At 36.9% G+C, this 25117-nt stretch overlaps 1 protein-coding gene and 3 pseudogenes across 2 annotated transcripts in view; 3 read left to right on the top strand and 1 right to left on the bottom strand.

The window, feature by feature from the left end:
- Positions 1–25117, bottom strand: part of Atp7a (ATPase copper transporting alpha) — a 228203-nt gene that overhangs the window by 27498 nt on the left and 175588 nt on the right. For both annotated transcript variants that reach the window (XM_087196603.1, XM_004867484.4), the window contains exons 13-17: positions 7624–7751; positions 6485–6639; positions 6133–6267; positions 2404–2598; positions 431–613 (exon numbers count right to left, since the gene is read on the bottom strand). In XM_087196603.1, coding sequence (XP_087052729.1) covers positions 431–613; positions 2404–2598; positions 6133–6267; positions 6485–6639; positions 7624–7751 — 796 coding nt within the window. The remainder of the gene's footprint in view (positions 1–430; positions 614–2403; positions 2599–6132; positions 6268–6484; positions 6640–7623; positions 7752–25117) is intronic.
- Positions 16799–17370, top strand: LOC147822469 (CWF19-like protein 2 pseudogene; annotated as a pseudogene).
- On the top strand, positions 17396–18936 carry LOC147822468 (CWF19-like protein 2 pseudogene; annotated as a pseudogene).
- Positions 22148–23155, top strand: LOC106007914 (pleckstrin homology domain-containing family A member 3-like; annotated as a pseudogene).

Raw genomic sequence — 25117 nt, 5'->3', positions numbered from 1 at the left:
AACAATTTTTTAATTTCGAGAGAAGAATTATGGAAGAGGTCAGGGAATGAGATTTTCACTTTTCATTGTGTAATTCTCCAAACTGTCTGAATTTCCCTATCATAAATATGTATTCTTTTTTTTTTCCAGTGCTGGGAAACCCAGGGCCTTGTGTTCTAGCCAAGTTCTCTACCACTGTGTTACATCCCCAGCCCTAATTTTTCATGTCAACAAAGGTTATTCGTATAATTGGATTATAGTTAATTTCTGTGTTCATTCTTCTACTTGTCTGTGTGAAGAAACTAAGATACATATAATTAAATGAGAAAATACAAGTCTTGCTAGCCTCATACCAACAATATACGTAAGTTATAGTAAAATGCCTATCTAGATTTGGTCAGGACAATTCTTACAGGAGATGGCTACTTTAATATAAAAGGGAAAATTGTACCTGTTTGCAGTATTTGGTTACAGCTGCTCCTAGAGGGTGTTCACTGTTACTTTCAGCAGTTCCCACAATGGCCAGGATCTTATTGCGTGATATCCTGTTACTCTCCACTAGAACCTTTACTTGACTCACTACTGGGGTTCCATGGGTAATGGTTCCAGTCTTATCAAATACCACTACTTTTACCTGTAAGAAAATTTTAAAATATAATTTATCTATATGACTTGATAATCCTTAACATTACCTTTCCAGAAATGAGAAAAAGTTTTATTTTGACAGATTATAGTACTATTTTGTTTCTTAATAAACTAGCCTTTGACTTGATTTGACTTCATAAACTGATTTATCTTTGGGAGAAAAAAAAAAGGAAGAATAAGAAAAGAAATACTCTAGTTGTAAGTAATACTCTCCCCCCGCAAATGTTCAAATGCTCAATCCTCTAAATGTCTGTGAATGCATGCTAAACAAATAGAGCTAATGGGTAGAGGTTGACCATTAATATGTAATTAAGAGATGTCTCTAGTACATCCAGGAAAATGCAAAGGCTTTCAATACTGATATATTATAGATCCACTGGGGAAATTTGAGCAGTAGGTTGATGTTTAAAAGAGAAAAAGTAAGGGCTGGGGATGTAGCTCAGCAGTGCAGTGGCTGCCTGGCAAGCGTGAGGCCCAGAGTTTGATTCCAAGTAAGGAGGGAGGGAGGGAGGGAGAGAGGGAGAGAGGGAGAGAGGGAGAGAGGGAGAGAGGGAGAGAGGGAGAGAGGGAAAGAGGGAGGGAGGGAGAGAGGGAGAGAGAGTAAGTAATTAAGTTGAAATGAGTATCAGATATGATCATCTGGCTTGTTCTGGCTTGATTGGATCTTGGTTAGAAGCTTGGGCTGAGAAGAAACAATTCAAGGAACAATTTGTGGGAAACTCAACCACATAGGAAACCACATGGAATTAAAGAATACATTCACCTCACCATAAACTTGGAATAGAGATGAAAGAGATATGAATATTAAATACAAAACATGATTCTGGAAGAGAGCAAAATAGCCATAAAGGACAACTAAGAAAACTGGAACACGGGCTATAGGTAACAGTATTATATTAATTTCTTGATTTTGATCACTGTACTGGGGTGACATGAGGGAGTGTTCTTGTTCTTAGGAAAGGTGCCCCACCACTGCAGTAAAGAACAGGAGTTTTCTATACTAGTCTTGCAACTTTTATGTTTGAAATTACATCAAAATTTTAAAATTTGTATAAAAATCACAAGCCTATATTCAAAGGCTAGGTGAGTTGTAGATTTGTTGTAAGCTATGTTCTATGTTTACCATATGCACCTGTATATACTTTATATCCTCATAATAAGAACATACTACTAGGTATGTGATTTTAGTCGAAGACAAGTAGATTTAGCTGAGATTGTTATAGAAATCCTACAATGAGGGCCAGGGATTTAGCTCAGTGGTGCCGCTGCCTGCCTCGCAAGCGCAAGGTCCAGAGTTCCATCCCCAGTGCCAAAAAACCCCAGAAATACTACAATGAAAGAGATCAGGGATGATTATATTCCTGAAAACATAGCTGCAAACTGCCAGCTGATGGCAACAAGGGCAAAGAAACTGTCCTGTAATTGCAGCCACTAGTTCTTACTGAAGAACCTACACATGGAGTCATATATAAATGCCTTAGAAGTCTGCTACAATTCAGCAAATTTTCCCAGGCAAATACCTAGTCTGTCTTCCTTTCCTAAATACTGGTCTAGTCTGAGCTGGGAAAAAGCTCCAGATTTTCCTTATCAGGAGTAAGAGATCAAAGCCAATTTAGAGCAGAACCAAAATAACATCTTTCCTACCTTAACCCTCAGGACAGTCCCAGAAGAGGCTCTGCTTATGAATCATGTGGAAATAACTTAGGGATCTGTGTTCCTCAATAGGGGTGCTATTGCAAGTGTGGATGGGGCAATTTTTAGTTCTGGAAACTGTCTTACCTTATGAGCCATCTCTAACGGCTCTCCACCTTTGATAAGTATGCCATTTTGAGCACCTACTCCTGTACCCACCATGACAGCAGTTGGGGTGGCCAGTCCCAGTGAACAGGGACATGCAATACATAGAACTGTGATAGATGCTTGAAAAGCAAAGCGTATTATCGCTTCTGTTCGGGAAATACTTCTATTGTAACCCTTTAGAAGAAGGCATTAAAAAAAGGCATAAGGTTATTGATTACAGATATACAAACAAAAGAAACAAACATTAACTCTATTTAAGTAAAATCACAATGTTAAAGTCACAAATTCTACCCACCATGTTTCCCAAAAACTAAGACCTAACTAAAGATAAAACATGCCAGCTCCAATCAACCTATCCTTGCTTTCCCTGCTATTACAGAGTAGTCATTGAACAAGATAATAGTGAGATGCATGACATGCCCATTACCATGGTAATGACTAGCTATTAATTATAGCCGAAGTTTATTTTCCAGTTAGGTCTTATTTTCAGAAAAACACAGTGGTTACCAACATATATGTCTTAGCTACTACTAAGAAAACATTTTTTTCTTTTATGAATATAAGAAATTGTGATATAACTAGTAAACAAGTGATAGCCCATAGCCCTAAAGTCAAGATTTCATTTTTGATAAACTATGAGGTGAGTGGAAGGAACACAAAACTCCACTTTTTTTCCTTTGTCCCATATAGAGAATAAGTATTTTTATTAGAAACTTCCAGGAATATCTTTAAATATGGAGCATAATTCTCAATTTCATCTCTGAGCAAAGAGAATTTTGATTATCTGTACACTAACAGCATAAATCTGCCTTTCACACTATTCTTTAAAGACATTGAAAAAAATCACCTCACACGCCAAGGAAGTTTAATTATATTTCAACAAAATTCTTTCAGATATAATAACGTGAACTGAGCACATCTGCTGAGTTCCTAGTGACAGTGAGTGTTTGCTTATGCAGGAAAGTATGATTAGCAGTTTTAGGCAAAATCTAAAACCCACTGAACTCATGAGAAAAGTTCCTGATTAAGTGGACCCTGGTAAAAGGAGTCTGGCAAATTTATTGTTGGTTCTATCTGCATGACCATTTGGAGTTTGACATCCTTTAGGTGAGAAGAAAAAATTTTACCAACAAGGTAAAAATCCATGGCCCAAACACAAGAACCAGAATGAAAAGACAGATTGGGAGAAAGGAGCCAAGTCCAGACACTGTTTTTAAGGGATTAGAGTAGGGATTGTAACCAGCTGGCTCCTAGACCTGCATGCTCATGGAGGTTTATCTGTAAGTCTAATGTTTTCTTTTAATTTTTTTTAAAAGTAGGAAATATTTATTGAGGGAAAGACAGCTTCCAAGAATGACAGAAGGGGACCCAGAAAGTGGGTTGCCCCTCTTTTTATTGTTTTAAGGTCTTCTTTTATCTGATGTTAGTTATTTATCTAAAGACATTTTATTTATTAGTATATAAGTCCCTCTAGTTTCGGCCGTAAGAAAATTGAGATCTCTGTGGTACTGAAGGACTTTTTCAACTAAGAAATGAAAAGACTCTTGCTGAGGTTTTTGTTTGGTTGGTTTGTTTTTCTTTTAATAGCTGCTACTGTGGCTTTTTAGCCTCACTGACCTATAAAAGTGATAAGCTACAGGTATAGCTGGAGACCACCAGGAGGGATCAGTATAGTGCCTGGAGCTCCCTTTTTATATCTTCCATATAGCAGTGTTTCCTGTGCTCTGCATATATATATATTTAGCTCTGGATTGAGTGGCCATGTGGCCCACTCCAGACCTTTTCTAGAAATCCAGGAGCCATTCTCCTTATTTCCAATAAAAATTCTCCTAACTTCAAAAAAAGTTCCTAAAGAATACACACCCCATTATCTTATTGTTCAATGTGTACTTAAGAAAGATGAATCATTTAAAGAAACTTTTTATATTATACTAATGATCATAACATGGAATAGGTGCATAGTTATAATTTTACTTACATTTTAACTGGAGGAACAAAGAATGTGAAAATATAGCATGGCATTATTAAAAAATAATAACATAGGCGTGATGGTACATAAATGTAATCCCACCACTCAGGAGACTTAAGGCAGAAGGTTCACAAGTTTGAGGCTTGCCTGGGATACACAGTGAATTTAAAAGCAGCCCAGAAGATTGTGAGACACTGTCTAAAAAAAAAGCATGGTGGTACATGTCTGTAATCTCAGCACTCTGAGGCCAAGACAGGAGGGATCCAAGTTTGATTCCAGGCTGGGAAACTGAGTAACTTAGAGATCATGTGTAAATATATAATGAATGAATGAATGAATAAATAAATAAATGAACAAATAAATAAAGGGCTGGGGTGTAGCTCAGTGTGAAAGTCCCGGGTTTAATCCCCAGTGCCACAGAAAGAAAAAAAATACTTTCTTAGTAGTAATAGATTTAGAGTGCTAGGTTCTTACTAAATTTTCAAATACTTAAATATTCATTTAAGAGTAAGAGATCTATATAGAAACAAAGTTGGAAGGAATTTTCATAAATACCTAGGCTTATGCTTTTATATACATCATATATGTATATTTTCACATACCTTGTATGCTTTCACCTGTGCTAATTCCAATCCTATAACTTAGGTATTGTTATCCGTATTTTACATGTAAGAAAACTGAAGATAGGTAATTAAAGTTTATATACCTAATTTGTGAAACTGTGAAGGAAGAAAAAAGAAATCCATGCTAGTTTTGCTGTCACACCTCAAACTGTAAAAGCTACGGGGCCGGGAATATAGCTCAGTGGCACAGTGCTGGCCTGGCACGTGCGAGGCCCTTAGTTCAATTCCCAGTAACAAAAACAAAAACAAAACTGTAAAAGCTACTGCCACAGCCAGGTATGGTGGTGTATGCCTGTAATCCCAGTACTTGAGAGGCTGAGGCAGAAGAATTATGCCTCAAATTAATGGCTAGCCCAGGCTACATAATGATTTCAAGGCCAGTCTGAACTATAAAAGGAGAACGAAAAAAAGAAAGAAAGAAAAAGAGAGGGGGGGAGGAAGGGAGGAGGAGAGAGAGAGAGAGAGAGAGAGAGAGAGAGAGAGAGAGAGAGAGAGAGAGAGAGAGAGAGAAAGAAAGAAAGAAAGAAAGGAGAGAGAAAGAAAGAGAAAGAAAGAAAGGAGAGAAAGAAAGAAAGGAGAGAGAAAGAAAGAAAGAGAGAGAGAGAGGGAGGGAAGGAAAGAGAGAGAAAGAGAAAAGAAAGAAAGAAAGAAAAAGAGAGAGAGAAAGGACAGCTAATGAATGCCACAGTGTACAGCAAGTGCTTAGTTAAGATGGAAAAGGCATTAATTTTGTATATGTATAGGAAAAAATATACCATATATTGTGTGCAGTGCTAATCATAGTTTCAGCTATCCACTAAGTTCTTGGAACATATTTCGCACTTTCCTGAACATATTTTGCACTTTCCTGAACAGAAGAAGGTATTACTGTACCAGTAGTGTGTTTGTTGTTGCTGTTGTTTGTTTTTTGTTTTTGGGTGCTGGAGATTGAACCCAGGGGATCAAGCATGGTAGGCAAGCATTCTACCACTAAACTACACCCCAGCCTATGTTTGGGTGATTTTTAAAGTTATTCGAAATTTTCAATAATTTTTAAAGCTATTTGCACTCAATCACTTCTGCAAAAGATTCAGAGACTATTTTGTATATAGTAAAGAGTTGCTTCAAGTCACTTACGGGAAAGTAAGTTTCCACAATTTCAAAATTCAGAAATCCAATTATAATCCATACCAAGAGGGTAGCAATAGAAACAAAGACGATAAAAGGAACAAAGTAGCCACTGAGTTTGTCAGCAAACTGCTGGATAGGAGCCTAGAATTTAAAACAATAATAATTATTATCATTATCTCAGTCTCCATTTCTGATACTGAATACAAAGTATATTTGGTAGTCAGGTGACAAATATTTTATTTAATAAACTTCATATTAATGCAAGAAAGATCAAATGAAAATATAAAAATTATATTAAGGTTTATACTGAGAAGCCTTTAAGAAAAATACTTTTCTGTTTCTCCTAGGGAGTTGTTACCTTTGATGTTTGTGCCTCCTCCACTAGTCTGACAATTTGAGAAAGGGTTGTATCTGCTCCAACATGGGTTGCACGGATAAGTATGGATCCATTCTGGTTAATGGAACCAGCGATTACTGTGCTGCCAGGTTTTTTAGCCACTGGCATTGCCTCCCCTATAGGAAAAGTAAAGTCAGATTTAAGGAGAATAAATGATCACTATATTTAAACGTACTGTTATTTGTTAATTGTCAAGCAATTCTTTTTCAGGAAGAGATTTTCACTTTATGAAAACGAATCTGGACGAATGTCTAAGTGAAAGTCATGTTCCCTTTTTCCTTACATCACTTCTAAGCCAAGCCCAGGTAGGCACATTTTAAACTGGAAAAACCTAATATGTTGGTTCTTTTTGACAGATACTTTTAGAGTTCATCCTGTTCTAGGTCACTGGTTCTCAACTTGTTCTCAAGGAGCATTTGAAATGTGCTAGGTAGTTTCTCTTTGTAATAATGACAGGTGAGAGGGCACAAGGTGTTGCTACTACAACTTAGTGAGCCAAGAGCAGGGACAATACATTGCACTATACTATACAAGACAGTCCCCCAGAACCACAAGTTTTCCCATCCAGACTGGCAGTAGCACCCCATTGAGAAACACAGAGTCCTACATTATTCCTATATGGTTCATAAACTGCATCTCTTCTGGGACTATCCAGAGAGTTGAGGAAAGAAAGGTATTATTTGAATTCTGCTCCAAATTAGCCTTAGTTATCAAATACCCCAGATCTACCTTCTTAAAGTAGACCCTGATGTAGCAAATCTGTAATTCTAGCCCAGTTTAGCCTGGACTTGTCTTTCGGACAGGAAGACAGAATAGATATTTGCCCAAGAAAATTTGAGACTGAGAAAATATCCTGTGATTATATATTCTAATAATTAACAATCATCACTGAAAAGAGTCTTCAAAAGCATAACTAAAATCATAACGTAAATATGAAGAAATTTATTTATTAGTCTTTAAAAGAAATTTTTAAAAAATATTCTCTTTGATTATAATTTACTCATCATTTCTAGAAAAAGCTCTTTAGCTTTAGTTTCTATTTTTCATTAATACTTTGGATTCATTTCACTTTTATGTAATGATCCTCTGAAAGAACATACCTGTGATGAGGGACTCATCTACCGAAGAATGTCCTTCAATAACACGACCATCCACTGGAAATTTTCCTCCTGGAACCACTTTAATGATATCTCCACGTTGTACAAGCTCCACGTCCACTTGTTCTTCACTGAATACAAGTTAACATAAAAAGCATCATGACAATATGCCTTTCATCCTGACATTTCCACACAAGCTTTTAAGTTCATGTCAAGCTTGTGGCTCCATAATTACTACCAATGGAAACTAGGATCAACATTTAAGTTAAGAACTACTAGGTTGGTCTTGCTCACTGTTGGTAAACAATAAAGTATTTGGCACAAAGTAGGCACTTCAAATATTTGTTAAGAAATCATTGAATGAAAATTTAACACTTTAAAAGATACTGTCAAAAGAAAAATGAAAAAAAGGACCGGGGATGTAGTTCAGTGTCACCGCGCCTGCCTGGCAAGCACAAGGTCCTGAGTTTGATCCCCGGTACTGGGAAAAAAAAAAAAAAGATAATGTTATGGGTCTTTTATTTAACTAAACAATATATTTATTGTGTAAATTTGCCTAAACAATTTTATGAGTATAAAACTGACAAATATAAATGAGTGAAAGTTAATCAAGCCTTTAGCTCTAACTGCCAATTTACAAGTAACACAGGAGTTATGGAATAAGTTAAATGACATTGCAAGGAAGAAAAGAGACAAATTCAGATTGTGAGATACTCTACAGAGCAACTGATGAATGTTGCTTCAACAAGTCAGCTATATGGGGAAGCTATTCTAGATTAAAAGGACATAAACTACACAATAACAAGATATATACAAATTAAAATATCACACTGTAACTTATAAATATGTACAAATATTACATGTCAATCAAAAATATAAAATTAGGGCTGGAAATGTAGCTCAGTGATAGAACACATGCCTAGCACACTCAAGGCCATAGGTTTAATCACTAGCATGGCTAAAAAATAATAATGATAAGTATAATTAATTTTTTAAAAAGCAATAATGTACCTACTTTATTTAAATTCTATTTTAAACAAAGAGACTTAAAACATTTTGGAGACAGAGATCCAACATGGCTGAACAGAGAAGGAGCCATGTCTGAGAGACTCAGAGAAGAGCATAAAACACAGGTAATTGGACGAAGGGGAGGGATATACACCCTGATACAAAAAATCAATTTGAAAGAAGAGACTTGTAGACAAAACATGTATAGGAGTTAAGAAGAGAGAAAGTAGCCCAAAAAAGGCTCCCCCAAAGGGCCTCTGCCCTTGTACACTATAGGAACAGCCACTTTGAGAATTTTTTAAATAGCTGGTGGGATCCAAGGAATGTGGCAGAGTCTAGCCTCACAGGATAGACTTGGGGGTATACGAGTCCCTTCATCCCACTGTCTTCTCTCCAAACACTGAGGAGCCTGCAGCCCTGGAGCATTTTTGCCAGCACATACCAGGAGCAAGTAATCAGTGGCATGAGGGGCTCCCTCCCCACCACCCCAATCTCAGATTATGAGAAGATAAACAAGCTGTTGCTGCTTGTGTCAGGGGTCTTCAATATTGGGCCCTGGGCACACCCAAGCCACTATCAGTAGCCTGAAGTTTATCCCACGCCAACTGGGACATTCATCTGGCACACAGAGCTAACTCTGGTCCAAGGTTGAGACATACAGGGCAACCTGGGCTCACTTGAGTCTACACCCAGCTCTCACTGACCTGCTCTAATCCTTCACCTGCCAAAGACTCTTATCTGACACCCAGTACCAGTCCTGGGCAGCCTGAGTCTCCACGGGGACCTCCAATCACGCATGAGTCTCTGCCCAGTGCACATGGATTGTGGCAGCGTCTGTTCAGCACCAGGCACACTGGCCCCACTCTGGGCAAAGCAGTCTTCACCCTGCAGTTTTGCCAGAATCCTGACCATAGTCCCTGCCTGGCACAATGGGCCACTTTTCTGCCTGGTTAGCAGCAAGGGTTAAGGGTCTGCCTGTTTTTCTTGGTGCTCTGGACATCTGTGAGACATCATCTAGTGTCCTGTGCCCTCAAGGGGCCTACCGAAATCTCCCCACATCAGTTTTGGGAGCACTGGCATCTGCTCTGGGCACTCTGAGGTGACATGAGCCTCCACCTGGTGTTTGGAACTGGTCCCACGGACACCAAAATATATATCAGGCACCCAGTGGTGGCCTCCAACCAGCAGGAACCCATGTCAGGAGCCTCAAAATCTAATGCTCCACACATTTCCTGGGCTGGTGTGACAGCTTGGACAGTTGCCACAGTGATTTAGAGACAGGGAAATATGGAGCTGAGACATCTCCACACAAACCTACAAACTATAAAGAGGAGCAAAGAGGAATGTGATGTTTAAGATTAAAGACTGCAGGCTCTGGAAGAAAATGCTCCTCTGGAAATATGTAGGAATTTTTTTGCTTTTGCTTTTTTTTTCTCTTCTCCCCTAATTCAATTTTCTTCTTTTTCTCCTCTACTGGTATTTATTATTATTATTATTATTATTATTATTATTATTGTACTATAGGTGGAGTTTGCAGTTGTATTACCTACTTTCTTATTATCCTTTTTTAAATATAACTGTTTTATTTGTTTGAATAGATCTTCCCTTTTTTCTCTGTCTCTCTTCTTTTCTCACTCTTTCAACCTGTTTCCTGAGTATTTCTTCTTATTCTCCTTCCCTATGGTTTACTCTTCATTCCCTTCTATTAATCCTTATCCTAGTTGATTTTTTCTGTTACTATTATCTAATGCTACTAATTTTCCTTTACTCCTTAAAAGGACCTTGTACATCAATTTTACCACCTTCCTTCCATCTTCCATTATATAATTTTTCATAACCTATTTTTTTTCTTCGTGCTCCCATAGCCACACTATTTACCTTTACAAATCTGTAGGTAGTTAACTATATCTTACTATAGCTGAATACTGTTCCATTTTGAAAGGAGGTAAAATTGTTCTGTTGAATAAATATTTATTGCATATAAATACTTGGTTTGTATTAGAGTTGGTTCTATAACTATAGATCTTGTTTCTATGATTAAAAGTGGTACAGTGTTAATTATTAGAGTTTGTCATTATCTAGTTTGTGCTTGATACTCTTTATTGCAATGAACTGGTATCCTGTGCATGCCAATATCCAAATTGTCAGGGGCTCATAAACATTATTACAGTCCATTACCAAAGAACTGGGTACTAGACCAAACAGGCTGCAACCTTTCATCCCTAACAAAACAAGGTGGTAGGATACTGGGACATACCCAAAGGACAAGAGCTAGCTAAGTCTAGAGGACATATCTGAAAATTTGAAGCTGTTATAACCAGAAGTAATTCTCTCTGTAAAACATATGGACAGAGACCAAAGCACTTAAAGTAAATACCAGAAAGGGTAAAAACTACCACTGGATATATAAAGCAGAAAAGACTTCAAGAGGAGGCAACATCTTACTAAAAACTTTCATATAAACCACAAGCTCGCCTCACTTTACTAGATCTCAACCCACAGTACCCCCAAAAAAGGAAGGGAAAATAAAGGGGATAGATATATTAAAAATTAGATAGATAGAAAGACAGACAGACAGGAAGGCAGGCAGACAGACATAGGGCCATGGGGAAGCAAGGGGACAGAAGACCACTGAGGTCTCCCAACTCTCAAAAGGAAGAGCAAGGCGGTCATAAAGGGAGAGGAAAACAAATACTAGGTAGGGGAACTCTACAAAAACTATATAGAAGAGATGCAGAATCTAGACGAGTTCAAAGAGGAAATGAACCTAAAGTTCACAGCAATTTCATTCAATATGTCCAATGTAAATTTGGGAGAAACTGGTAAAAAAACTAGATGAGCTAACCAAAACAGTTCAAAACTTGAATGACAGATTCAACAAGGGTATAGAATCTTCAAAAAGATGTCAGGCGGAAATACCTAAAATTTTTAAAAAAACGGTATAGAAATCATAAATTGTAGAAATGACCAATGTGAAGACAGAGTATTTAAAATTGTGCACAAATAATGAATTACAATGAAATACTCAAAGAAGCCACAAAGAAAATACGAGAACAAGAAAAGAATATCCAAGGTGAGCCTGTCCCAGCACCCAGAAGGAAGCTCCCCGCCTCCATCCCAGGCTCCTAGGGCAGAGAAACTCAGCAGGTCCCAGCACCGGGAAGGAAGCTCCCCCGCTGCCATCCCAGGCTCCTAGGGCAAAGAATCTCAGCCTGTACCAGCACCTGGAAGGAAGATCCCCCACCCCCATCCCAAGCTCCTAAGGCAGAGAAGCTCAGCCGGTCCCAGAACCCAGAAGGAAGCTCCCCCGCCACCATCCCAAGTTCCTAGGGCAGAGAAAGTGAGCCGCGTGGGCAACAGAAGCACCCCCCACCCCGTGGAAATGAGAAAAAACATAAACAAGCCTCAAAAACAGACTTCCAGATCACCTACAGCAACCCCAAAGGGAAAGGAGATGGAACAATCTGATACTCAACCACCTGGACTCTCTGAACTGGCAACAAAAGAGGATCTGGGAAAAATGAAATCAGAAATAATTAATCAGATAACAGCAAAGATTTTGCTCATGGTGCCAGACATGATTAATAAATCTAGAGAAGACACAGATAAAAAATATAGAGGATCTGAGGAACATGATGGAATCCCAACATAGGAAACAAATGGAATCCATAAAACAGATACAAACAGATTCCAAAGAGATTAAAAACTCCATTGAAAGTCTGTGCAGCAGGATGAACCAATGTGAGGATAGAATTTCACATATAGAAGATAAGATTGCAATTAGTGACCAGGAAAAGAAAAATTGCTTTAAAATTGTAAGGGAACATGAGAAATCAATCCAGCACCTGCTAGACGATGCAAAGAAGAATAACATAAGACTGATTGGAGTCAATGAAGAAAGAGGAGAGAGTGCAGATGACATAAAAAAACTCTTCACAGAAGTGATGGCAGAAAACTTCCCAAGGAGGGGAAAAGAACTTGACATACAGATAAGTGAGGCATATAGGACTCCAGCTAGCCTTAATCAAAAAAAATCTACACATAGGCATATAATAGTTAGGATTCCAGAAATCCAACAGAAGAACAAAATTCGACAAGCAGTGAGAGAAAAGAAACAAATCACATACAAAGGAAAGCCCAGAAGAATCACAGCAGACTTCTCAATGCAAACCCTCAAGGCAAGAAGAGCTTGGACTGATGTATTTCAAGCCCTAAAGGAAAACAGCCTCCAACCCAGATTGATGTACCCTGAAAAACTATCTTTCAAAATGGATGGAGAAATAAGATACTTTCATGATAAAGAGTACCTCAGGAACTTCATGAATACCAAACTGGCACTCCAAAACAATTTTAGACAATATTTCCTAGGAAAAGACAATGAGGATCACAACCCCAGGAAACCCAGCAGAATGAATCCATTGGGCATGACAAATTAAACACAAAGGGGGAGAATCCAACAAAAAGAAAAAGTCATGACAAGGCTTTTAAAACTTTTGACTTCATCTCCCTAATGAGTGTATAATTCAATCTTATTATTGTACTGATTAGTATTTTTCTCATTCTAGAGCTGCACATCATTCCTTGTGCTATACTGGCTATTTATCATCTTCTTATGTCTACATTTTAATTGGGTTGTCTATTAATGAGCTCTAAGAATTCTTTATATATTCTGTTCACAGGTTATATGCATTATAAATATGGTCTGTTTAAGGACTACTTTTCATTTTAATGATGTCATTTAAAGTTCTAAATTTTGATGGAATCTCATTTATCAATTTTTTTCTTTTATACACCATGTTTTTTGTATCCTAGGTAGTTCTTGCCTACCCTGAATTCATAAATGTTTTCCCTTATAATTTCTTAAAGTTTTATACTTTTAGGCTTTCATATTTAGGTTCATAGATCCCTTCAAGTTATTTTCATGTATGGGAATAAAAGGGTTGAGGTTAATTTTTTATATATGGATACCAGGTGTTCTAGTGCCATTTGCTGAAAACACTATCTCTTCCTCAGCTCTTGAATTGAGTTTATATTCTATAAAATGCTAATGTTAAATAATCTTTCAAAACTCAGTGGACCATATATGTGTGGTTCTATTTCTAGATTCTTTGTTTTATTCAAATGATCTATATGTCTTTCCTTACACCAACACTGCCTTGATGACTGTAGTTTTAGAAGAAGTCTTAAAATTAGGTACTAAATGTCTTCCAACACTGTTTTTGTTTTTGTTTTTGTTTTTAACTTTTCTAGGTCCTTTGTACTCCTACATAACTTTTATATTTCAATATCCAATTCTTCATTTATAGCAAGTATACATAAACCTGAATTTTTATATATACCTTGTGTTTTCTAATCCTGCTAAATTCAAGTACAAGTTCTAGGGGCTCCTAGAGATTTCTTAGTATTTTCTCTGTAGATGATCATTTCATCTACATATAAAGATTTTGCTTCTGCCGTGCCCATCCTATCCTAGTTGTGTCATTTTATTGCCAGACTATTTTGGTGGGGCCTAGGTTTCAAAGTTTAATGGACAGATAAAGAGTAAGCATATCTGCCCTTGTTCCCCACCTTAAGGAGAAAGCATTGTATCTTCTCCATTTATATAAGGCGTTCTCACTGGAAGTATGGAGTACATGTCTTTAATCTGTTGAGAAGTTTCTGTTCTACTTCTAGTCTCCTGATAGCTTTTACCATGAACAGCTGTAGAATTTAGTCCAATACTTTTTCTCCAACTAGTGACAGGATCATATGGCTTTTTCCTTTCCTCTGTTTAAATGATGACTTTTGGGGGTGGATCTTCCAATGCTGAACCAACACTGGCATCCCTATAACAAAACCACTTTCTACATACTGCCAGATCTGACTTCCAATAGTTTGTTTTGTTAAATTTCTATCTATGTTCATACTTTTTCTTCTATTATCTTTATCCAGTTTTAGGATTAGCACAATGTTGAGTTCCTAAAATGAGGGGAGAAGTGTTCCTTCTTTTTTCTGCTTTAATTGTTTGATATAACTTATCAGTTAAAATGTTTATAAGCCTGCTGTTCTCATATGGGTAGGTTTTTAAGCTAGGAATATACTTTCTTTAATAGGTGCTATTCAAATTTTATATTTCCTCCAGAGTTAGTTTCATTAATTTGTCTTCCAAGGTACTTCTTAGAAGTTGTCAAATTTATTTCAAAACAGAGTTTTGTAATATGCTTTCTATATCCTTTTAAATTCTGTAAAATCTGCGGTAATGTCTCCTAGATCTTAATATTGTAATTTTAAAAATGTATAACTGATATTGTGTAACAGGAAGAAAAGGTCTAAAAGAGCAGGGGAATTGGGAGGGTTAGGGGAAGGGAAAAAAGGGAAAGGAAAAAATATGAGAAGAGGAAAAAAAATGGAAACAAGGTCTTTACAAAGAGGGAAGGGTGGAGGGGGTGAAGGGAGGGCAAGGGAAGGGGAAAAAAAAATAAGAACCAAGAAATTCATGTAATGGTACAAGATCCCAATGATGAATGTAACTGTATTTTATACCGAAAATGTACCAATAAACTTAATGGGGGAAAAAAAAAGAAAAAGAAAAGAATATCCAGCAGCTACTTGATGACAATAAGGAGACCAATCTAATTGGAGTTAGAGAAAAACTATAAGATAACACAGATGAATTCACTAACATGTTTACAGAAATCATAGAAGAAAATTTCCCAAATATAAGAGTTTAAAATACAAGCAAGTGATGCTTACAGAACACCAAGCAAATAAGACAAAAAAGAAGTTCACCAAAGCACATCCTTATTAAATTACCAGATATCCAGCAAAAAAACCCCAGAATTTTAAAAGCAGTCAGAGAAGAACAAAAAAGCACATAAAAAGGTAAACCAATTAGAATCACAGCAGAGTTCTCAACACAAAACCTAGAGCCCAGAAGAGCTCAGAGCTAAGTATTTCAAGCCCTAAAAACAAATAACTTTCTACTCAGATTAACTTATCCAGCATAGCTATCCTTCAAAATAGATGGAAAAATAAGGTATTTTCATGAAAAAGACCAGCTCAAAGGATAATATGAATGCTAAACCAGCACTTCAGAAAATACTTCAGAATATTCTTGACAGAAACAATGAAACAGCTAAGAACACAGAAGAAATGAAAAACTCCAAGTAAGGTTAATGGATAAACAACAACAACAAAAAATGTCAGGAAAAGAAACACAAAGGACTCACCAACAGATAAAGAAGGCAATGATAGGGACAACCCACTTTCCAGGTCCCCTCTGTCTCTCTTAGACAGAAGCTTTTTTTCTCTCAATAAATTTTTCCTACTCTTAAAAAAAAAAAGAAGGCAATGATAGTAAATAATCAACACATCTCAGCAATATCTCAACTTTAATGGCCTTAACTTTCCAATTAGAAGACACAGATTGGCAGACTGGATCAAAAAACAGAATCTAAGAGTTTGTTGCATTCAAGAAACTCATCCAATCCAAAAAGATATTGGTAGATTAAAAATTAAAGGATGGAAAACAATATTACATGCACCAAGACCCCGAAAACAAGCAGGGGTAGCAAGTTTAATATCAGACATCATAAACTTCAAGCTAAAACTGATCAGAAGAGACAAAGAAAGGCCAGGGATTTAGCTCAGTGGTTCAGCTGCTTGCCTTGCAAGCACAAGGTCCCAAGTTCGATCCCCAGTACAAAGAAAGAAGAAGAAGGAGGAGGAGGAGGAGGAGGAAGGGGAGGGGGAGGGGAAGAGGAAGAAGAAGAAGAGACAAAGAAAGACAGTACATACTAGCTGCGGGAACAATCCAACAAGAAGAGGTAACACTTTTAAATACATATGCACAGAATACTGGAGCATCTCTGTTCATAAAACAAAAACTGCTGAACTTAAAAGATCAAATAGAAAAGTGTGAAGAGTATGAATGGGTGTAAGAAACAGATACAAATTGCCAGGGCAGAAGTGTTGCTTTTACAAAGCCAATTTTGTAAAAGAAGAAAGGCAGAAAGAACTTCAATGACTTCAAAGTGAGTATACATGGATCCTATCTGATATGATGACTCGAACAGTTCTTGAAGGAACATTCTCTGAAGAAAAAGAAGAAAGACAAATATTCAAAACAATAAAGAAAGAAGAAAAACAGAGCAAGAAACAGAAATGTAAAAAAAAATGAATCAGCTGATTGTTCATCACCTCGGGAATAGAGGATAGTGAATTAAGCTGGCTAAGGAAATGTTACCAAAGAATGAAGGAACAAGGTAGAAAACAAAATAGAAAATTTGAGGACATTGCAGCTGAAAGATATGAGTCAATGGAAATATTTCAGTCAAAATTAGAAGAAGCTGAGAAAACTGCATCCAAAAATGAAGATTCTAGATGAGAACAGTGGAGAAAGCCAACATATTCTGATTAAGCACAAAATAGTTAAGTAGAAAATTAGACTTAGTAAAATATAATAACTGTTTAAGAGATAGGTATGATACCATAGAGATTGCAAACCACAGCAATAAAGATAAATTTAGTGAAAATGAAAAAGATTTTTTAAAATATGGGTTTTTAGAATCATGGAGAAGAGAATTCAACTCAAGACAAAATCAGGAGTTTGCTTCTCTGGAAAATTTGAGACCTAAATTCTTAAGACCCTCTAATGATGATGAACTGTCATTTCATAGTAAGCCTAGAAATTTTGAACCATCTAGTTCACCAACATTAGTAGCTTTGCAGTGTGGGTTTCTGAAAACCCATGGAAAACAATGAAGTTTAACATTATGGAGTCGATCTAATGGGAGAGGAGACGTAAAGAACCATTAGAGAGCCGGGGATTTAGCTCAGTGGCACTGAGCCTGCTTTGCAAGCTCAAGATCCTGAGTTGGAGCCCCAGTACCAAAAAAAAAAAAAGAACCACTAGAAACCAGTAGCAACATTGACTATCAATGCATTCCAGGAGATATGGAAGAAAAATTACAGCCTGAGAATGAGAGCTGATCTGCCCATGAGAGAACATTGGCAGGACATAAAGTCTACATTAGGTGCAGAATCCACCATTAGATTTTAGGCATGGTGAATGTAGAACTTGTTGGAAGATTCTCCTGTGACTCAGTAATTGGCTCTTAGTGACAAAAGGGACAAATAATTTTATTGAGGGTTATCCATGTCCTGAGTGTTGATGAGAAGAACAAGTTGGGAGCCAAGATTATTAAGGCAGGGATGATGGGAAATATGAAACTGGATGACCAACTTAAAGCTGAATTTGAAAAGGCTATTAAGTTAAAAGAAACTGTAACACAAATATCATCAAAAACAACAGGAGCAGAGGAGAATGCAGACCAGCAACAAGTGATCCTTGTCAGAACAGATGAGTCGAGAAGAGTGTGGCCTGTGAACACACCAAAACCTCTGGAATCAAAAGCAGGAAGTAGGAAGAGACACAGGGTTTCTACCCATGAAGAGAAAGAAAGACAGATACTTTCATGATGATGATCATCTAAGCCTAAATGATTTAGTCAAAAAAGAAAAGATGGTAATAGCAGAAAATCAAAACAAACTGTTTATGAGAATGGCATCTAAATTTATGGGAAAAACAGAGACTTTATACTCTGGTTGACATGTTTGTATCCAAAGCAGCTGAGAGACAACGTCTTGGTGAAGAGGAAAAGAAACAAAGGAAAAAGGCTATTGCTGAGCACCAGCGTCTTGTTGAACAAATGGAAAAATGTGTGTATTTTTTGACAGCTCTCAATTTCCCAAGCACCTTATTGTTGCAATAGGTACTAAGGTTTATTTATGTTTACCAAACTTCCAATCTTTTTCTGAGGGGCACTGCCTGGTAGTCCCTTTGCAGTATCACTGAGCTGCTACCTTACTGGACGAAGACATCTGGGAAGAAATTCAGATGTTTAGGAAATCATTTGTAAAGATATTTGAAGATAAAAGATTGGACTGCATCTTTTCAGATACTAATATGAGCATAAAGAAACAGTATCATGGGGCCAGGGATTTAGCTCAGTGGTTCCGTTGCCTGCCTCACAAGTGCAAGGTCCCAAGTTCGATCCCCAGTACAAAAAAAAAAAACAACAACAGAGTATCACATGGTTTATGAATGTATTCCTCTCCCAAAAGAAGTGGGTGACATGGCTCCTATCTGTTTTATTTATATGCAGTTTTTGCACACATACTTATTTTTTGCTGCTGTGCTGTTGTAAGGATAGAGTTGTCTTTTCTCCAATACAAATGTATCAAATTTTACATCATATAAAGAGGTATAGCAAAAACTTTTCTGCTGAATACATATGTTACATGCTTGTTTCCCATAGTAAATTATAATTTCTATTTTAATCCCTATTTCTCTAGTGAAGTGTGTTCTATCAGAAAGCACTTCATTTTTTTTTCCAGTACCGGGAATCAAACTCAGGATCTTGCACCTGCCAGGCAAGCATGGCACCACTGAGCTATATCCCCGGCCCTAGAAAGCACTTCTAAGTCAAAACTGTCATCATAGTTCTAGAAAACAGATCATTGAAAAACTGGAACCAAAGATAACATACAAATAGTATACATTATAACTGCTCAGACAAGCTATTGATAAAATTTTAGTATTTAATATCTGATCATGCTATTTACTAAAGAAAAATGTCTAATCTTGATGTACATTTTAGGGCATATAATAAATGACTAGAGTCGACAACCTAATAAGTATCATTACAGTATTCAAACAACTTTTATTAAGTAGTGTTTGATGCTGACTTGAATGTGATTTATAGACTAATGCAAATCCAAACATGTAGAAGCATATGTGAAATATTAACATATGCAAAGAAAAAGGAAGATATGCTGGGAATTTAGCTCAGTGGGGCCATGCCTGCCTCACAAGTGCAAGGTCCTGAGTTCGATCCCTGTTACCAAAAAAAAAAAAACAAAACAGTTGAACCACACCCTTAAACATATGGACTGAATAGGTATTTACAGAGTACTGAGTATCCCCCTCCTCTACAACAGAGTATACATTCTTTTCTGTAGCACATGGTACTTTTTTCAAAACAGATCACATCCTAGTCCACAAAGCCTGCTTAAGTAAATAAAAAAGAATTGAAATTACCCCATGCATACCATCAGACCACTCAGCAAGGAAAATAAAAATCAAGGACAGAAAAAACTTTGGAAAAGGTAAAAGCTTCTGGAAAATTAATAACATACACCTAAACAACCAATGGATCACAGAAGAAATCAAAGAAGAAATTTTTAAATTTCTGCAAGTTTACAATAATGACTGTACAACTCACCCAAACCTCTGGGACACTATGAAAGCTGTTCTAAAACATCATCACAATCAATTAAGTTCTAAGACATCATCACAATTAATAATTACATTAGGAAAACAGAGCAAGCCCAAATAATCTTATGAGAAATGTTAAGATACCTGCCAAACAACAAGCCAACTCCAAACTGAAATTAAGGAGGGAAATTATAAAGATGAGATTGGAAATCAATGAAATTTAGACTAAAAAAAACAGTGCAAAAAAAAATGAATCAAAGAGCTGATTCTTTGAAAGACTAAATAAAATAAGTCCATGGCCAGACTTACCAAAAGAAAGAGAGAAAAGACATCGATGCAATTAGAAACAAAAAAGCTAGCCAGGTGTGGTGGCAAAACTCATAATCCCAGCACTCAGGAGGCTGAGGCAGGAGGATCACCAAGAGTTCGAGGCCAGCCTGGGCTACACAGTAAGTTCAAGGCCAGCCTGAAATACATAGCAAGATGCTGTCTCAAAAAAAAAACCCCAAAGAATGAAATCACAACAGACATTGTCAAAATCCAGAAGATAGTTACTACTTTGAAAAATAATATTCCAACAATTTAGCAAATTGTACAGATTCTTGGACTCATACAAATTACCAAAACTAACACAAGAAGACATAAATATGCTTAACAACCCACTAATAACCAATGAAATTAACACAGTAATAAAGAATCTACCAACTCAAAAAAGCCTAGGACCTGATGGATTCACTGCTGAATTCTACAAAACCTTTAAGGATGTTTTATTTTGTTTGTTTTTGTTTTTCAGTACTGGAGATCTAACTCGGGACCTTGTACTTGTGAGACAGGCAGCAGACCTTTAAGGATGTTATATCACCAATACTCTTCAAGCTCTTCAAAGAAACAGAAAGGGATGATGTATTCCCACATTCATTTATGGACGCCAATATCATCTTGATAAACACACTTTCATGACTAAAAACCCTGAAGAAAACAGGAAAGAAAGATAATACCTGAATTTGATAAAAGCTATTTATGAAAAACCAACAGCTAGCATCATATTAAGTGGGGAAAAACTAAAAGCATTCTCCCTAAGATCAAGAAGAGGACAACGATGTTCACTATCACCACTTCGATTCAATACAGTACTTGAAACATTAGCCAGAGCAATCAGGAAAGAGAAAGAAATAAAAGGGATACATATAGGAAAAGAGATCAAATTATCATATGACATAATACTCTACACAGAAGACCCAAGGAACTCCACCAAAAATCTCTTAGAATTAATAACCAACTTCAGCAACATAGCGGGATTCAAGGTCAACATAAAAAAATCATTAGAATTTGTTTATACTAATAATGAACTTGATGAAAAAGAAATTATGAAAACGATACCATTCATAGTCACTTCAAGAAAAATGAAATATCTAGGAATTAACCCAACCAAGAAAGTGAAGGACCTCTATAAAGAAAACTACAGTACTCTGAAAAAGGCGATTGATGAGGATATCAGAAAATGGAAAGATGTTTCCTGCTCCCGGACAAGCAGAATCAGTATCATCAAGATGGCCACACTCCCAAAACTGTTATACAGATTCAATGCAGTCTCAATCAAAATACCAACAGCATATTTTATAGAACTAGAGAAAACAATCCTAAAATTTATATGGAACCAGAAGAGACCCAGAATAACAACAGCAATTTTGGGCAATGACAGCAAAGCAGGTGGCCTTGCAAAACCTTACTTCAAACGTACTACAAAGCAATAGTGATAAAAATGGGATGGTACTGTAACAAAAAAAGACACATGGATCAATGAAATAGAAAACATAGAAATACCCCAAGACACATTCAACTATTTGATCTTTGACAAAGGGTCAAAATGCATATATTGGAGGAAAGATAGCCTATTCAACAAGTGGTTCGGAAACTGTTTGCAGAGGATTGAAATTGGACCTACATCACTTACTGTATATTAAATTAAAATCAAAGTGGATCAAAGACCTAAACATTAAAACAAAAATATTAAACTTAATGGAAGATAAAATACTTGAAGACAGGGGCTGGGGATTTAGCTCAGTGGTTCCAGTGCCTGCCTCACAAGTGCAAGCTCCCAAGTTCGATCCCCAGTACCAAAAAAAAAAAAACAAACTTGGGCGGCGCGGGCTGAGGGCAGCTTGGGGCCGGGCGCGCCGGGAGGGAAGGCCCAGGTCCCGCGCCCACCGTGACCCCTTCCGCGCGCCGGCGCAGGGACAGAAGGATGCGAAGCGCCGGGCTCTGAAGTATGGAGGGGGTTCTGTACAAGTGGACCAACTATCTGATAGGTTGGCGGCCTCGCTGGTTTGTTTTAGATAATGGAATCCTATCCTACTATGATTCACAAGATGATGTTTGCAAAGGAAGTATAAAGATGGCAGTCTGTGAAATTAAAGTTCATCAGCAGACAACACAAGAATGGAATTAATCATTCCAGGAGAGCAGCATTTCTACATGAAAGCAATAAATGCAGCTGAAAGACAGAGGTGGCTGGTTGCTCTGGGGAGCTCCAAAGCATGTTTGACTGATACTAGGACTAAAAAAGAAAAATAAGTCAAACCAGCGAATCTCTGAAAACCAAAATGTCTGAACTTCGCCTCTACTCTGACCTCCTAATGCAACAGGTTCATATAATCCAGGAATGTGTTCACCATGATGAGAGTCATTCATCTCCTAGTGTAGAGAACATGAATGAAGCCTCTTCCCTGGTCAGTGCCACATGTAATACATTCATCACAATGCTTGAGGAATGTGTGAAGATAGCAAATGCCAAGTTTAAGCCTGAGATGTTTCAACTGCCCCATCTGGATCCTTTGGTTTCTCCTGTATCACCTTCTCCTGTTCAAATGATGAAACGTTCTGTCAGTTACCCTGGTTCTTGCAGTTCAGAAAGGAGCAGCTGGGCCGGGGATTTAGCTCAGTGGTTTTGCCGCCTGCTGCACAAGTGCAAGGACCCGAGTTCGATCCCCGGTACCAAAAAAATAAATAAATAAATTGGTAACTGAAAGGAGCAGCTGCTCTATAAAAGAACCAGTGTCTGCACTTCACTGACTCTCCCAGCGACGCTGAAGAACCTACTCAGATACAGACTCTTGTAATGATATTCCCCTTGAAGACCCAGACAGACCTGTTCACTGTTCAAGAAATACACTTAGTGGAGATTTGACATCAGCAACCATTCCTGAAGAAAGCAGACTTATGGCCAAAAAGAAATCTGAATTGTAAGATCCTCTTAAATCCTCTTCCTGAGGAAATTGAAGTGTCCAACTTCCTCTAAGTATTGCTATGCAAAAGCTGCTGTAATTAAACTTGTTATATGGGGTAGTTTTCGCTTTACTGAGGATTTCTTGCACTTTACAGAATATTGTAAATCAGACAAACAAAACAAACCCCCACATAGTTTTGAAGTGTATTTTATCTTTATATAGTTTATTTGCAAGAGTATTTTCCTAATAACTTCACAGTATGAATGTGCATCTTTTTTTTTAAACAAATGATGGTGTAACATTTTGACATCCATACAGACAAATGTAGATATTTTTCTAAAAAACTGTGAGGGGCTGGGCCAGGGATTTAGCTCAGTGGTTTCAGCACCTGCTGCGCAAGCGCAAGGACCCAAGTTTTATCCCCAGTACCAAAAAAAAACCAAAACTGTGAGGGACTGATAGCTTGGTCAGTGCGTACTGTAGTTTATAAACATGAAATCTTACAAGGTTTCAGACTGACAGAAGTGTGATATATGTAACTTGTGCCGTGGACCAAACGGTCACTTTACCCCAGCTTAAAGTGAGTTACGATAGCAGCTTGATGGTGATTGTATTGTGTTCCTTTAAGCAAAAAGTAAAAACTTAATATTCTAAATATCTTTAGCCCAAATTGAGCATTTTTCAAAACAGAGTCTGCTGTCCTTCATATATGAAGTCGACACTACTGATTTGTCGATACTAAATGTTGGGTTAAAGTTCCAGTATTTAATTTTTTATTTATTTATTTTCTTGTTGCATAAAAGATGACTGCATTCTAACTTTTGTTACCTACCAAATTTAAGAGTGTGTATGCACTGTTATTTACATTGTTCTACAAAAGAAGTTAATGTTGTAGTTACCTTGCTCACTCAAACCAGGAACATTTCCTCAAGAGAGAATCATCTGATCTTCAGTGAACAGTTATCAGCTACAGAAACTCAGCCTACATTTATAGGACTTTTCAGAGTCTTATAGTTATTTGTGTACCAAACTTGAACAAGAAAACAATATATAACGTGAATGGAATATTTTGTTGTTTAAGGCTTTCTTGGCTTGGTGGTCACGGTATCTTAATGGGCACTTAAATTAGAGCACAACAAAAACTGAATCTGGTCTTCTTTACCAATATAATCCTAGTATAAATAATAATTTGTATATTGTGTTGCAGGTGAAAGTATTCCAGAGACAGTGAAGGGTAGAAGACACAAAGGCCTGTGGTTGTCTGCCTTCTAATGTTTTTCTTAAAATAGCAATTTTTCTTATTTTCCTTTCCTGTGTTTTTCTTAACTGCCTGTGATTGGAATACCAATCACCTTTAAGTTTTCTTTTTTTTCTTTTCCTTTTACAAATCCAGAGTGCCAAATCGAACTATTTCCTAACAGCAATAGGAAAAGGCTATTTTGAGGTTTTTTTCTTCATAAATCTGTAGACATTAAACAGTTTTATGTTTTTATTTTTCTGTTACCTTGCTGCCAAATAATTTAGAAAGCAATATAATAGCAACAAAGCAAATCTTTTAAAATAGAAAAGGTTTGAAGATTTGAGTTTCTCTGTCATATAACATGTAGATCAGTCCTCTTATGACCTGCACTATTTTTTTTCCTAATGCCAGGAATCTGCTGTAGACTGTTAATTTATTCCAGCTGGAATTCATTTTCTGCTAAAATTCTAATACTCAAAGGAGCCAATTTTAACTGTTACAATAGCAGCTCCAATACAAGAAGAAGGAGATACTGGGAGATAAGAAATTTCTAATTCATTGTTTATCACATTCTTACTGTTTACAGGATAATTATAAGCCAATGGAACTACCATCTTTTATTCTTAATAATTATGAATCCCTTCAATGAAACTAAAATACTGAATTTTTATATACAGTGCACACATTTTATAGGTTTCTTATGCTCACTTTACTAAAAAGTCATAGTCTGTATATCTAGTTTCTCCAAAATGTACAGCAACTGTT

The sequence above is a fragment of the Heterocephalus glaber genome, unplaced genomic scaffold (genome assembly GCF_053883595.1).
Source record: "Heterocephalus glaber isolate CG9 unplaced genomic scaffold, H.glaber_assembly_v1.0 deba00001613, whole genome shotgun sequence".
In the NCBI taxonomy this organism is placed as follows: domain Eukaryota; kingdom Metazoa; phylum Chordata; class Mammalia; order Rodentia; family Bathyergidae; genus Heterocephalus; species Heterocephalus glaber.
The sequence above is the reverse complement of the archived record's forward strand: the minus strand, read 5'-3'. Positions and strand labels throughout refer to the sequence as shown.